Below are 16,051 nucleotides of genomic sequence, written 5' to 3'. Positions count from 1 at the left end.
TACGCATATAAATAGGCTGATACAATAATACTTAGGGATTCAGAAACACGGTTTCCCTTATATTAATCCGTCTCCCTGTAAAAAAGGTAAAGGGAAATAACTGCAAATAAAAAAGTTGATTTTTTTTTGTCAGATCTTTCCTATATATATGTACCGGCGGCGGTATACATTATTTTCTTATCTAAATATAACATTCACCTGAAAAAAAGATCGATTCATATAAGATCGATCTTTTTAAAACCACCTCTAGAGGTTGACTTTTTAAGTCTGATTGAAGATCGATCTTACCCGTTTACACTGGACCAAAGATCAATCTTTTTTGTCAGAGTAAAAGAGGTCTAACTTAAGTTTGCCTCAACTTAATTTTATGCAACTTATTTACAACACTTATTGCAACAAAACTCTAATCAAGTACAAATTTTGGTTTCAACAGTTAAATTAGATAAAAGAAGATGTGGTATGAGTATCAATTAGACAACTCTCCACAAATTTCAACATGATGAATTATTTTCTTTCTTTCTGAAATGACTTTACCAACAGACAAATTTGTCAGAAATTAGGTATAAGATTATAGAGACCATCATAATGGCTTATTTCATTCCCATCAGACAATCAAATTGTTTTTTATATTGATAGATCACTTTTAGAAAGTGACATTGATGGAATTTAGCATAGATGCGTGGGGGTCTACCCTAAGTCATTTTATTTCCGTAGTAAAGTGAAAAATAAGCTGAACTCGTATGAAAAGTGAAGTTAGTGTTGCCAATATTAAATATAAATCAATTGCCTCATACATCCCTATGTTCAAAATCGTGAATATGATAGCTGTTTTAAGGGAATTCATGACTTGTGTGATGAAATAACACAAAGGTTCCTGGTTTCGATTCCCGTTCCGAGATTAAAATTTCAGGGACTGAATTTTCGGATTCTCTTGACACCATTTGCGAGTATGGTCTTCAGGAAACGATGATAGTCCATCGGAAGTGGATGATAAATGGCTAACCCGTGTTAAGAGAGAGCCATATCTCTTGCACGTAAAAGACGCCCTTGTAGATTTCGAAAAAAAAGAGCAGGCTAATGCTGCTACAAGGCATCACTCGCACCCACATAGTTGAAAGGGATTAGTATAAGTTGCAAAACTTGTTTCCCAATCCACTTTTAATAAAAATATATGTTTAAACTAAATAAACACTTTGCTGCCATTTTTTCCAACCAATAACAAAGGGAAATAATCCAATCATTAAAAAATACTTGTAAACTCAGCCCATGTGATCAACTTGGACCATGACAAGACGGTTGAAACGGCATGACTCAAAATCATGTCACAAAAAATAAAATAAAAAAATAAAACAAAATGGAAATACCTACATACCTACCCTATTTTTTTTAAAGTATGTAACAGAGAACAATTCAACAAGATGGTGAAAGGTATTACTGTGGATTCATTTATTTTTGTTGGCACCATCTTGTTCAATTGTACTCTGTTATATCGAAAGACAGATCTGGTTCCCCTCTATTGCTTTCAAAAATTTGACAATTAATTTTAAAAAAAAAGATGTGGTATATGAGACAACTCTCCATAAAAGACAAAATGACACAGAAATTAACAACTATAGGTCACTGTATGCCCTTAAACAATGATCAAAGTCCATACTGCATAGTCAGCTATAAAAGACCCTGAAATGACAAATGTCAAACAATTCAAACGAGAAAACTAACGGCCTAAATATAGAAATTTTAGAAATTTACCTGTGCTGTCACTTTCAAGGCGGAAACCCAGTTAAAATAGAACAAAAGAATAGAAGCTCTTTGTAAGAGAAGGCGATAAACGCTTACTATATAAAAACAATACAATATAAAAACACTCCTATTTGGCTGCAATAACCTCAATCAAGAGGAAAATCTATTGATGTATAAACAAGTACAACAATTTTAGTAGATTCAAAGCGATTTGGTACATAGCCTCTTTCGTGAATGGTTGTGATCTTAATTGGGTGAGACAGTCTTTACAAAGTCCTGGAAACACACACTGCCGCCGGTACATATATATAGGAAAGATCTGACAAAAAAAAAATCAACTTTTTTATTTGCAGTTATTTCCTTTTACCTTTTTTACAGGGAGACGGATTAATATAAGGGAAACCGTGTTTCTGAATCCCTAAGTATTATTGTATCAGCCTATGTATTATATGCGTATGTCATGTACATGATTTTTTGAAAGAAAATGTTTAAAGTTAAATGCTTACTGTACGCGTAATGTTTACTATAATAACAAAAATTTCAAAAGTTAATAGAAACAAATAAAATTACAATTTTCTGCTCAATGACGAAGTGTTTTATCTTTAAAAACACAATTTGCATTAGTTTTCAATTTATCTTTTACATAGTTAAGCTGAACAATTAGATTTCAAGTCAACGACATGGGTATCTATCAAGTTGGATGTAGAAAATGCATAACCTCGTATTTAAATTTTTTTTTTACCAGGGGCGGAGAACATATCAATCTATTAGTTCAGTAATTTTCGTGTCTGCCCTTCCATTATGTGACTCAAGAAAATTTTTCTATAAATGGGTAACATTTGTATCGAAAAGAGTAAATTTGAGTGTACCTTTTGATGTATAGGGCATGTTTGAGTTGAATTTTTTGTCTGGAAAACGTATAAATAGATATAGGAAGATGTGGTGTGAGTGCCGATGAGACAACTCTCCATCCAAATAACAATTTAAAAAAAATAAGTATTAATACATCATCTTGCTTCAGATTCTATCATTTTTATATATTAAGTCTACATGTTGACTTTATAACATAAACAATCACAGTACAAAAAGATGAATTATATGGGTCAAGTGAAATACCTTTCTAATGAATCACAAAAACAGAATAATTGGTAGGTGTGTTTGAATAGCAATTTTTTTTACTTACAGTACTTGACGACAGTCTTTTAAGTTGGATGTTGAAAATGCATATCTTCGAAAAAAATCATTTTTTGTGTCTAATAATTAGGGTTTATAGTCTTCAACCACTGAAAATTTATAGTCTGCCCTTCCAAGAAATGTTTAACAAATTAGAATTTTTTTTAAATGTTTATGAATTTTCGAAAACTCATTATTCCCACCTGACAACCGATCAGACAATACTAGTTTTAAGTTGACTCAATGCAGACAAGAACATTAACTGATGCTCATATTAGCTAGTAGATACATTTGTCTTTTAAAATACAACTGACATATATAAGGATCGTAATGGTTCTATGTGGATAAATTTATCGGTTTTCAAGTGTTAAATTGTGTCATCCCTACAATGGCTTCCATCTCTACGATTGTAAAAAAGAACTGGCGTAATGGGGAGATAATTTTGACGAAGTTGAATCCTGACTGTTTTGTAGCATATCCAGTCGGTGACATTGCATGGTTCTTAAGTGATGTTTTATGTGCTGTCCTATTTTGTTTTACATGGTGTTCGTTATTATAATTATTCTGTGGTTAATCACCACTTCAGGGTTGACATGAATATCAATTATATGGTCATTTATATAAATTTTCTGTTTGCAAAAGTAAAAATTATTCTAAATACTAAGGATTTTCTTATCCCAGGCATAGATGACCTTAGCTGAATTTGCACACAACTTTTTAGAATTTTGGGTCATCAATGCTCTTAAACTTTGTACTTGTTTGGCTTTCTTTACTATTTTGATCTAAACGCCACTGGTGATTAGCATATCGAAATGTCCTATTGTAATATTTTTTTGTGTATTTCTTTGTCCTGAATGTTCAAATAGTTGATGTGTTTACCTCAGTTTTAGTTTGTGACCCTGATTTGTTTTCTGCTACTACTGTTGCCTTTATCTAAATAATGTACAAAAAAGAACGAAAAACAAATATATAACACATCAAAACAACAACCACTGAACAGTCTCCTGATTTTGGACAGGAACAAACATACAGAATATGGCGGGGTTCAACATGTTAGTGAGATCCCAACCCTCCCCTAGCCTGGGGCAGTGGGGTTACAGTACTACATAAGAACAAAATGCTAATTATAAAACCGCAAAAATGAAATTTTTTTGGTCGTATATTGGAATCACGTTGGCGTCGTCGTCGTTGTCGTTGATGTCCGAAGACATTTGGTTTTCACACTTTAACTTTAGTACAAGTAAATAGAAATCTATGAAATTTAAACACAAGGTTTATAACCACAGAAGTAAGGTAGGGATTGATTTTGGGAGTTTTGGTCCTAACAGAATTAGGGGCCAAAAAAGGGCCCAAATAAGCATTATTCTTGGTTTTCTTTGAATTAGGGGCCAAAAAAGGTTTTATTATAAGCATTTTGTTCTTATGTAGTACTGTAACCCCACTGCCCCAGGCTAGGGGAGGGTTGGGATCTCACTAACATGTTGAACTCCGCCATATTCTGTATGTTTTTTCCTGTCCAAAATCAGGAGACTGTTCAGTGGTTGTTGTTTTGATGTGTTATATATTTGTTTTTCGTTCTTTTTAACAGTTGAGGAATTAGGGGCCAAAAAAAGGGCCTAAATGAGCAATATTCTTGGTTTTCGCACCATAACTTTAGTATAAGTAAAGAGTAATCAATGAAATTTAAACATAAGGTTTATGACCACTAAAGGAAGGTTGGGATTGATTTTGGGAGTTTTGGTCCCAACAGTTGAGGAATTAGGGGCCAAAAAAGGGCCCAAATAAGCATTATTCTTGGTTTTCGAACAATAACTTTAGTATAAGTAAATAGAAATCAATGAATTTTAAACACAATTAGGTTTATGACCACAAAAGGAAGGTTGGGATTAATTTTGGGAGTTTTGGTCCCAACAGTTTAGGAATTACGGGCCAAAAAGGGCCCAAATAAGCATCTACTTGGTTTTCGCACTATAACTTGAGTTTAAGTAAATAGAAATCTATGAAATTTTGACACAAGGTTTGTGACCACAAAAGGAAGGTTGGGATTGATTTTGAGAGTTCAGGTCCTAACAGTTGAGGAATTAGGGGCCAAAAAAGGGCCTAAATAAGCATTATTTTTGGTTTTCGCACCATAACTTTAGTATAAGTAAAGAGAAATCAATGAAATTTAAACACAAGGTTTATAACCACTAAAGGAAGGTTGGGATTGGTTTTCGGAGTTTTGGTCCCCACAGTTTAGGAATAAGTGGCCCAAAGGATCCAAAATTAAACTTGAAGGCCGTACGGTGACCTTTAGTTGTTAGTGTCTGTGTCATTTTGGTCTTTTGTGGATAGTTGGCATTCATACCACATCTTCTTTTTATGCCCCACCTACGATAGTAGAGGGGCATTATGTTTTCTGGTCTGTGCGTCCTTCCATTTGGGCGTCCTTCTGTCTGTGTGTCTGTTCGTCCTTCCGTCCCATTTCAGGTTAAAGTTTTTGGTCAAGGTAGTTTTTGAAGAAGCTAAAGTCCAATCAACTCGAAACTTAGTACACATGTTCCTTATGATATGATCTTTCTTATTTTCAAAACAAAATTAATCTTTTGACCCCACTTTCATGGTCCACTGAACATAGAAATTAAAAGTGTGAGTTTCAGGTTAAAGTTTTTGGTCAAGGTAGTTTTCAATGAAGTTAAAGTCCAATCAACTTGAAACTTAGTACACATGTTCCCTTTTGGTTGATCAATTTGCTTTTAAGGCCAAATTAGATTTTTTACCCAATTTCACGGTCCATTGAACGTGGAAAATGATAATGCGAGTGGGGCATCCGTGTTCTTTGGACACATTCTAGTTTATATTTGTTGGACTTCATCAAAAAATGAATAAATTGGGTTCTTTGATATGCCGAATCTAACTGTGTATGTAGATTCTTAATTTTTGGTCCCGTTTTCGAATTGATCTACATTTAGGTCCAAAGGGTCTAAAATTAAACTTTTTAACAAAATTTGAATCCTTGGGGTTCTCTGATATGCCGAATCTAAACATGTAATTAGATTTTTGATTATTGGCCCATTTTTCAAGTAGGTCCAAGTCGGGGTCCAAAATTAAACTTTGTTTGATTTCAACAAAAATTGAATCCTTGGGGTTCTTTGATATGCTGAATCTAAACATGTACTTAGATTTTTTATTATGGGCCCAGTTTTCAAGTTGGTCCAAATCGTAGTCCAAAATTAATGCTTGTTTGATATCAACAAAAATTGAATCCTTATAGGGTTCTTTGATATGCTGAATCTAAACATGTATTTAGATTTTTTGTTATAGGCCCAGTTTTCAAGTTGGTCCAAATTGGGGTCCAAAATTATACTTTGTTTTATTTCAACAAAAATTGTATATTTGGGGTTCTTTGATATATATGCTTATTAAATATTGGAAAGAAGTCAATTTAGGAATATGATATACCAGATAAAAGATAACCCAGATTCGTTGAAATCCCTCGTAATATTTCCAACAACTCCAGATTACCTTCGTTATACAAATGTTAACAAATTGTAAGACAAACTAATATATAATCATAATAAAAAAACAACAAATAGTAAGTTTGAATTTTGGCAATGTTTTGTCATGGATTTATTAGGACAGTTCAACTATGTATCAACCGGCCAACGAATTTGCATTCATCAACAATTTCTCATTAATGTCCAAGATAAAAACATTGAAGGGCAACCATCATCTGTTTTCTCCAAATGACAACTGGGCTACCAGACACCAAATGTGATAAATTCAGCCCTTCAGTAAAACTATGTATTCAGGCTTTTTAGGTAACATTCTGTCCAATCCATGACGCTTCTTTTGACAATATCTGGAAATATACAACAAACAGCAGAAAAATATTCTAAAGGGTGGGATAGGGTGGGTTTTTGTGTTCCTTCAGAGTTCAAATCACGCAATGAACAAATCACGAAAAGCATGCAATTTTATACCAAATAAAAGCGGGAAAACAGCTTATGGAAAATGTAGGTTAACAAAAGACGCTTAAGTCCGTCAAAATTAAAGAAAAGTTATATCTATAGTTTAGCAGACGATACTCCCAATTTATTAAATTGATTTAATGCTGAATGATTAAATCTTATTAATCTAACCATGTATTTAGATTTTTGATGTTTGGGCCCGGTTATCAAATTGATCCACATTGAGGTCTAAAGGGTCCAAAATTGAACTTTATTTGATTTCATCAATAATTGAATTCTTGGGGTTCTTTGATATGCTGAATCTAACACTGTATTTTGATTTTGGATATTGGACCATAATAGGTAATGTCCAATTTAAAATTTAAAGTTTTAAGTTTAAGTTCTGAGACCACATTCATTATGTGTCAGAAACCTTTGTTGTGTCAACTATTTAATCACAATCCAAATTCAGAGCTGTATCAAGCTTGAATGTTGTGTCCATACTTGTCCCAATGTTCAGGGTTCAAACTCTGCGGTCGTAGAAAGCTGCGCCCTGTGGAGCATCTGTTTTTTCTGATTATAATATGACTGTTTCATCCAACTAAATTTCTGCTACAAATTTTATGATTTACAAAGAATACTCATGGATCAAAAAATATCAGTTATGTGGGATTATAATATTTATGGTTTCAGATCCCTGTAATTGAAGCATAGATACATATAGAATAATGGCATTGTTGTTTTTGATACTGGATTTATCAGCAAGAATATCATGCTAGCCCACTAGGGCCATGCAGCTGATATTTGAGGGAGGAAGTCAGTATCAAATAATTAAATGCCTGTATTTTTTTTATCAACAATTTGTCGTAACAAAATGCATTTTTGGTTGAGAATATGGAATAAAATGAATTAGCTAGTTAAACTACTTTAAATGTACAAACGTTGGTTGCATTTAATTGATAAATTAATGCATATGAACATAACCAGGAGACGTTACTGCACTGATACGTGACAAGATTGCCTAACATTTTTGAGTATCAAGTCCTGTCCATAATATTAACAAATTGATAACTAATAAGTAAGATCAAAGGATAGATGCACCAATTGCTGATAAAGTATAAAATTGAGAATGGAAATGGGGAATGTGCCAAAGAGACAACAACCCGACCATAGAAAAAGACAACAGCAGAAGGTAACCAACAGGTCTTCAATGTAGCGAGAAATTCCCGCACCCGGAGGGGTCCTTCAGCTGGCCCCTAAACAAATATATACTAGTTCAGTGATAATGAACGCCATACTAATTTCCAAATATGTTTACTGTAGAGAAGATTGTTGTAGCCACTAATAATTCATTGATCTTACAGGGCCTGCAGTAGGACTTTATGAAGAAGATTACTATTATAACATGAAAAATGCCTTAAATCCAGATTTTGGTATTATCTGCTGCCAAGGTAAGGTTGAAATTGATTTAAGTCCAGCATTCTAATGCAACAACGTTTGTAAGGTTCATTTTGATAAGATAATGTCACTTATTTTCATGGCATCAATTGACAATTGATGCTATGGAACGTACGCACAAGCACAGACGATATATGACAGCTTTTAAATACATGTTTTAACGTTGTTTTCTATAAGTTTCATTAGAATGGAGATAACAATATTGTATTTTAAGCTCCGATGGCATCTGCCAAATAGAGACATTCGTTCAATTTTTATTTCAGTCCAATTTTCCTCTTTCTGGTTAGTTCGATCTTAATAGTTTAAACCGACAGTTATCACATATAAAATTGGAGATCAAGGCTAGCTGGGTCATTTTCAATTTTAATATTTACAGACAGTTAAAAAGCCATTCCCGTAAGTTAAGAAGATGATTGTACAAAAAATACATTTAGACCCCCTTTTATTAAATATGAATAATCTAAGTCTTTCGTGTATTAGTCAATTAAAATATTCACAATTCTAAAAGGTTCTATCGTTTAATTTATAGTTCTTGATACAAAAATGAATTCGTGTAAACATTAATTTGCTGTAAGACAGATAGTGTCAAGCTCATTTTGTCGGTTTGTTTTAATTTTTACTGTAGCTTTTTATACGACCGCAAAAATTGAATATTTTTTGGTTGTATATTGGTTGTCGTCGTCACCATCCTCGTCCGAAGACTTTTGGTTTTCGCACTCTAACTTCTAGTAAAAGTAAATAGAAATCTATGAAAGGAGTAGGTTCCCTTTTTGGTTCCAAAATATAGCAGTTTTACAAAATTGTTAAAATGTAAACCTTTAGTTATTTATTGGACAGTAGAATGCTTCTGCTATATAAATATGGGCTGTTTTTGACAATACAATGCACATATATCCGGTAGTAGCACCATTAAGTCATGCTAAATTACTGAAATCCTCATAATTCTAGCATTTTAGTTAAATTTTAGATGGTTTTCGTGTAAAACGAAAGTGGCCGCATTCGTGTTCATCCTTAATATTGAAATGTAAGTTGTATTTTATGATTATACATAACATATATGAGGATGAACACGGATGCGGCCACTTTCATTTTTACCAAAAACCATCTGAAAAGTGACATTTTTTGGCATATTAGGTAGATTTTTATACGCCCGTCAAAATTTTGACGGGACGTATTATGGTATACAAATGTCCGGTGTCCGTCCGTCTGTCCGGCGTAAACATGTCGCACCGTAACTTGAGAACAACTTATCCAAATTTCATGAAACTTAATATAGTTGTTTCTTATGATGGTCAAATGATCTGTATACTTTTTGGTGAAAATAAGATTTAAACTTTTTGAGTTACGGCACTTTGTAACTAAAACAGGGGTGTGTTTTTTTCACATGTCGCACCATATCTCAAAAACATTTCTTGATTATTGCTTCAAACTTTACACACTTCTTAGTTATATTAATCTTAATATCTGTATACTTTTTGGTGATGATTCAAAATTTCATTTTTGAGTTTTTGAGTATTTTGTAAAAAAGGGGGAGGGTTTTTTTACATGTCGCGCCGTATCTCAAAAACGATTAATGATTATTGCTTAAAACTTTACACACTTCTTAGTTATATTAATCTAAAGATCTGTATACTTTTTGATGATGATTCAAAATTTCATTTTTGAGTTTTTGAGTATTTTGTAAAAAAGGGGGAGGGTTTTTTTACATGTCGTGCCGTATCTCAAAAATGATTAATGATTATTGCTTAAAACTTTACACACTTCTTTGTTATATTAATCTAAAGATCTGTATACTTTTTGGTGATGATTCAAAATTTCTTTTTTGAGTTATTAAGTATTTTGTAAAAAAGGGGGAGGGTTTTTTTACATGTCGTGCCGTATCTCAAAAACGATTTATGATTATTGCTTAAAACTTTACACACTTCTTTGTTATATTAATCTAAAAATCTGAAAACTTTTTGGTGATGACTCAAAATTTTATTTTTGAGTTATTGAGTATTTTGTAAAAAGGGGAGGGTTTTATTTACATGTCGCGCCGTATCTCAAAAACAATTTATGATTATTGCTCGAAACTGTACACACTTCTTTGTTATACTAATTTAAAGATCTATATACTTTTTGGTTTGATTCAAAATTTTATTTTAGTGATATTCGTAAAAAAAAAGCAGGGTGTGGGGGGGGGGGGGGGGGTTTCACATGTCCCGCCGTGTCTCAAAAACAATAAATGGTTATTGCTTAAAATTTCCTCAGAAACTATTTATGATTATTGCATAAAACTTCCACACAAGACGTCAGGCGTATCATGCGCTCATGGCGCAGCTGTTTATTCATATTTGAGCTTGAATCGGATCGTTTTTAATGACTAAATCCGTTAAAATCTTTCACATAAACTAATTAATTCAAATAAAATAGACACTTAAGTGTTTAAAAAGTGGTCAAAATCTTTCGTCAGATGAACCCTGAATTTTGAGGCCAAAATCAGTCCTTACCGGACCTACTCCTTTAAACACAAGGTTTAGGACCATTAAAGGAAGGTTGGGATTGATTTTGGGTGTTTTGGTCCCAACAGTTTAGGAATTAGGGTAAAAAAATGGCCCAAATAAGCATTTTTCTTGGTTTTCGCACAATAACTTTAGTATAAGTAAACAGAAATCTATGAACTTTTAGCATAAGTTCTATGACCACAAAATGAAGTTTGGGATTGATTTTTGGAGTTTTAGTCCCAACAGTTTAGGAATTAGGGGCCAAAAACAGGTCCAAAATAAGTATTTTTTTTGGTTTTTATACGACCGCAAAATTAAAAAAAATTTTGGTGGAATATTGGTATCACGTTGTCGTTGTCGTCTGAATACTTTTAGTTTTCGCACTCTAACTTTAGTAAAAGTGAATAGATATCTATGAAATTTTAACACAAGGTTTATGACCACAAAAGGAAGGTTGGGATTGATTTTAGGAGTTTCGGTCCCAACATTTTAGGAATTAGGGGCCAAAAAGGGCTCAAATAAACATTTTCTTGGTTTTCGCACTATAACTTTAGTTTAAGTTAATAGAAATCAATGAAATTTAAACACAAGGTTTATGACCACAAAAGAAAGGTTGGGATTTATTTTGGGAGTTTTGGTCCCAACAGTTTAGGAATAAGGGGCCCAAAGGGTCCAAAATTGAACATTGTTGATTTCATCAAAAATTGAATAATTGGGGGTTCTTTGATATGCCGAATCTAACTGTGTATGTAGATTCTTAATTTTTGGTCCCGTTTTCAAATTGATCTACATTAAGGTCCAAAGGGTCCAAAATTAAACTTAGTTTGATTTTAACAAAAATTGAGTCCTTTGGGTTCTTTGATATGCTGAATCTTAAAATGTACTTAGATTTTTTATTATTGGCCCAATTTTCAAGTTGGTCCAAATCGGGGTCCAAAATTAAACTTTGTTTATTTTCATCAAAAATTGAATAATAGGGGTTCTTTGATATGCCAAATCTAACTATGTATGTAGATTCTTAATTTTTGGTCCTGTTTTCAAATTGGTCTACATTAAAGTCCAAAGGGTTCAAAATAAAACTGAGTTTGATTTTAACAAAAATTGAATTCTTGGGCTTTTTTGATATGCTGAATCTAAACATGTACTTAGATTTTTGATGATCGGCCCAGTTTTCAAGTTGGTTCAAATCAGGATCCAAATTATTATTTCAAGTATTGTGCAATAGCAAGAATTTTTCAATTGCACAGTATTCAGCAATAGCAAGAAATCTTCAATTGCACAGTATTGTGCAATAGCAAGAAATCTTAAATTGCACAGGATTGTGCAATAGCAAGAAATCTTCAATTGCACAGTATTGTGCAATAGCAAATATTTTCAATTTCACAGTATTGCGCAATAGCAAGAAATATCTTGTTGCACAATATTGTGCAATAGCAAGAAATTTTCAAATGGAGTTATCTTTTTTTGTCCAGAATAGTAGTTGAATCAACTTAAATCATTGTTTTATACAATATACAATGTATATTTACTTTTACTACCAACTGATAAATTAAAACAATCTTTACCATTCAGTGAAAACAAGCACTTTATTTTACATTTTAATATTTTATGATGTATTTAAATGAGTTGTTATTGTTTCAAACTCCATGAGAAATTTGAATTGAGATCAGTTTTGAAAAAAAGGAAAGGGGGATGTGAAAAAAAAGAGGGGGTTAATTTTTATTATTTCATAAATAAAAAGAAAATTTCTTCAAACATTTTTTTGAGAGGATTAATATTCAACAGCATAGTGAATTGCTCAAAGGCAAACAAAAAATTTTAAGTTCATTAGACCACATTCATTCTGTGTCAGAAACCTATGCTGTGTTAACTATTTAATCACAATCCAAATTTAGAGCTGAATCCAGCTTGAATGTTGTGTCCATACTTGCCCCAACCGTTCAGGGTTCCACCTCTGCGGTCATAGAAAGCTGCGCCCTGCGGAGCATCTGGTTTATTGCACAATAACTTTAGTATAAGTTAATAGAAATCTATGAAATTTTAACACATGGTTTATGACCACAAAAGGAAGGTTTGGATTGATTTTGGGAGTTTTGGTCCCAACAAATTAGTGGCCAAAAGGGTCTAAAATTAAACTTTGTTTGATTTCATCAAAAAATGAATTATTGGGGTTCTTTGATTTGCCAAATCTAACCGTGCATTCAGATTCTTAATTTTTGGTCCCGTTTTCAAATTGGTCTACATTAAGGTCCAAAGGGCCCAAAATTAAACTTAGCTTGATTTTAACAAAAATTGAATTCTTGGGGTTCTTTGATATGCTGAATCTAAACATGTACTTAGATTTTTGATTAAGGGCCCAGTTTTCAAATTGGTCCAAATTATTATACTAAGTATTGTGCAATAGCAAAAAATTTCCAATTGCACAGTATTGCGCAATAGCAAGAAATCTTCAATTGCACAATATTGTGCAATAGCAAGAAATTTTCAATTGCACAGTAATGGCAAAAGCAAGAAATCTTCATTTTACAGTATTGTGCAATAGCAAGAAATCTTCAATTGCACAGTATTGCGCAATAGCAAGAAATATCTTATTGCACAATATTGGGCAATAACAAGAAATCTTCAATTGCACAGTTTTTATGAAACATTCTTTGAAAATTGGAGTTATCTTTCTTTGTCCAGAATAGTAGTTGAATCAACTTAAATCATTGTTTTATACAAACTACAATGTATATTCACTTTTACTACCAACTAATAAATTAAAACAATCTTTACCATTCAGTGATTACAAGCATTTTTTTTACATTTTTTATATTTATGATGTATTTAAATGAGTAGTTATTGTTGCAAACTCCATTAGAAATTTGAATTGAGATCAGTTTTGGAATAAGGGAAAGGTGGATGTGAAAAAAAAATTGGGGGGGGGGGGGGGTAGAATTATTCTCATTTCAGATTTCATAAATAAGAAAAAAATTTCTTCAAACATTGTTTTGAGAGGATTATTATTCAACAGCATAGTGAATTGCTGAAAGGCAAAAAAAAATTTCAGTTCATTAGGCCAAAATAAAAAGATTGTATGTTTGCCCAAACGCGACCGACCCAAAATAAACCCGCCGACTCAAATTCTTTTTTTTGACGTTTTTTTAAAGAAATTTTTTTTCGGATTTTTTTTTGGGTCCGCTCCGTCATCATACAAAACTTAATGTTTGTCGTCTTTGCATTTGAAAGTAACTGTGAATAAGAATAAAATGAAAGCGTATAAGAGACGCAGTTAATCGATATTCGATGTTCTCTGTTTTTATCTTCTGATTTAACGAACGTAAAGAAGTAAAATATGTGAAGTGGCACAGTTTTTTTACGCTGTAGTTGTCTGTACTACCAAACCCTTACCTATATGCTCAATGTTAATTTCATCGTGTTATCCAATATCTGATAAGAATATTCTGGTAGATTTGTTAAAAACCATGTGGAGTCGAATATTTTCAATGTTATTCTGACAGGAAATGGATCTGGAAGTTGCGAATTTACAATCTTGCAAGAAGATTTTGTTTTTACCAAGGATTTGTATAGTATACAAATCCTTGTTTTTACTGAATAAAAAGGAATTATTTCTTGATAAATTGTTGTCTTTAACTATAATTTTCCTTTATCATTTAAATTAGATGCCCTTTTATTTAAATAGTTCAAATTTACAAGTCTCATTAGACAAGATCAGTAGGTTGCTGTTTCGGAGAATTTGATAAAACTATAATTGCTATACAAAATCAGAAATATAATCTTAACTGAATGTAACTCCTTCTAAATAATTTATTGCAATATAAATCCCTTTTGACAAGAGAAATCTGACTTTTGTCAGAAATATTTTTTTCACATGTGCAAAAGTAAAAACATGTTATGGAAGCCTCTAGAACCATTACCTAAAAATAAATAGTCTTCAGAAAACGTTAACTTTATGCAATTATATTTTATCAATAATGATTATTTTCAAAAATTTAAACTTGATTATTTAAAGAAATAAAATTATAACAAATACGTTTTTAGTTTGGAGATTCTACAGAACATGCTTTGATCTGTTTATAGCCAAATTAGTTTACCTGTGTGAAAATGTAAAATATAAATTTGTTTTCAAAACATAAAAAATACACAAACTAAGGATGGTAGATAATAATGCATATAAATATTTTAGGACATTTAATCTATTTTAATAGAAATAGGATTAAAAAAATGCAAACAAATTTAATCAGTACATAATCAGCTGATATTTTTTTACAAAACATCGTGTTGATGGAACTGTTGAAAATCACTTCATAAATCCACCAGCCCTTTTATACAGCTAGCAATTGTCAGGGTTATAAACATCTCAGGATACAAATCATATAGTAGACTAATTTATTTATAGAGGTTTTTAAATTCATGGCTTTTGGTTGTCTCTACAAAGGTTTGACAGAAAAAAAAGATATACTGTTTTAAGATCTTTTAATATTTTGATGCAAATTCTGATAAAAAAAAAAAAAAAAAAAAAAAGAATTTGCCTAGCTACCTACCCACACCCAGTCATCATGGGTCGGGTTTGGGCAAACTGAAATATTTTTAATTGTGGCCTTAGACCACATTCATTCTGTGTCAGAAACCTGTGCTGTGTCAACTATTTAATCACAATCCAAACTTAGAGCTGAATCCAGCTTGAATGTTAGGTCCATACTTGCCCCAACCATTCAGGGTTCAACCTCTGCCGTCATATAAAGCTGCGCCCTGCGGAGCATCTGGTTATATTAATACAAGTATTCCACAATAAACACTTTTAAAATAAATATATATATTTACGAACATATTATCCCCATTTTAGTTGTCCAGGTTCAATAATGTAATCAATGACATTTATGACATATACATAAATTTTGATTACTTGAAAGTAATTATCCTTTTTACAGCCCGCAAAAATTTTAATTTTTTGGTCGTATATTGCTATCACGTTGGCGTTGGCGTCGTCATCGTCGTCCGAATACTTTTAGTTTTTGCACTCTAACTTAAGTAAAAGTGAATAGAAATCAATGAAATTTAAACACAAGGTTTATGACCATAAAAGGAAGGTTGGGTTTGATTTTGGGAGTTTTGGTCCCAACAGTTTAGGAATAAGGGGCCCAAAGGGTCCAAAATTGAACTTTGTGTGATTTCATAAAAAATTGAATAATTGGGGTTCTTTGATATGCCGAATCTAACTATGTATGTATATTCTTAATTTTTGGTCCCGTTTTCAAATTGGTCTAC

General features: G+C 32.2%; 1 protein-coding gene across 2 annotated transcripts in view; it reads left to right on the top strand.

Annotated features, from left to right (window-relative positions):
- The window catches only part of LOC143076160 (spermidine synthase-like), a 61,598-nt gene that overhangs the window by 17,964 nt on the left and 27,583 nt on the right, over positions 1 to 16,051 (top strand). For both annotated transcript variants that reach the window (XM_076251838.1, XM_076251837.1), the window contains exon 5: positions 8,207 to 8,293. In XM_076251838.1, the coding sequence (XP_076107953.1) occupies positions 8,207 to 8,293 (87 nt within the window). The remainder of the gene's footprint in view (positions 1 to 8,206; positions 8,294 to 16,051) is intronic.

Source organism: Mytilus galloprovincialis, chromosome 5 (genome assembly GCF_965363235.1).
Source record: "Mytilus galloprovincialis chromosome 5, xbMytGall1.hap1.1, whole genome shotgun sequence".
In the NCBI taxonomy this organism is placed as follows: Eukaryota; Metazoa; Mollusca; class Bivalvia; order Mytilida; family Mytilidae; genus Mytilus; species Mytilus galloprovincialis.
The sequence above is the reverse complement of the archived record's forward strand: the minus strand, read 5'-3'. Positions and strand labels throughout refer to the sequence as shown.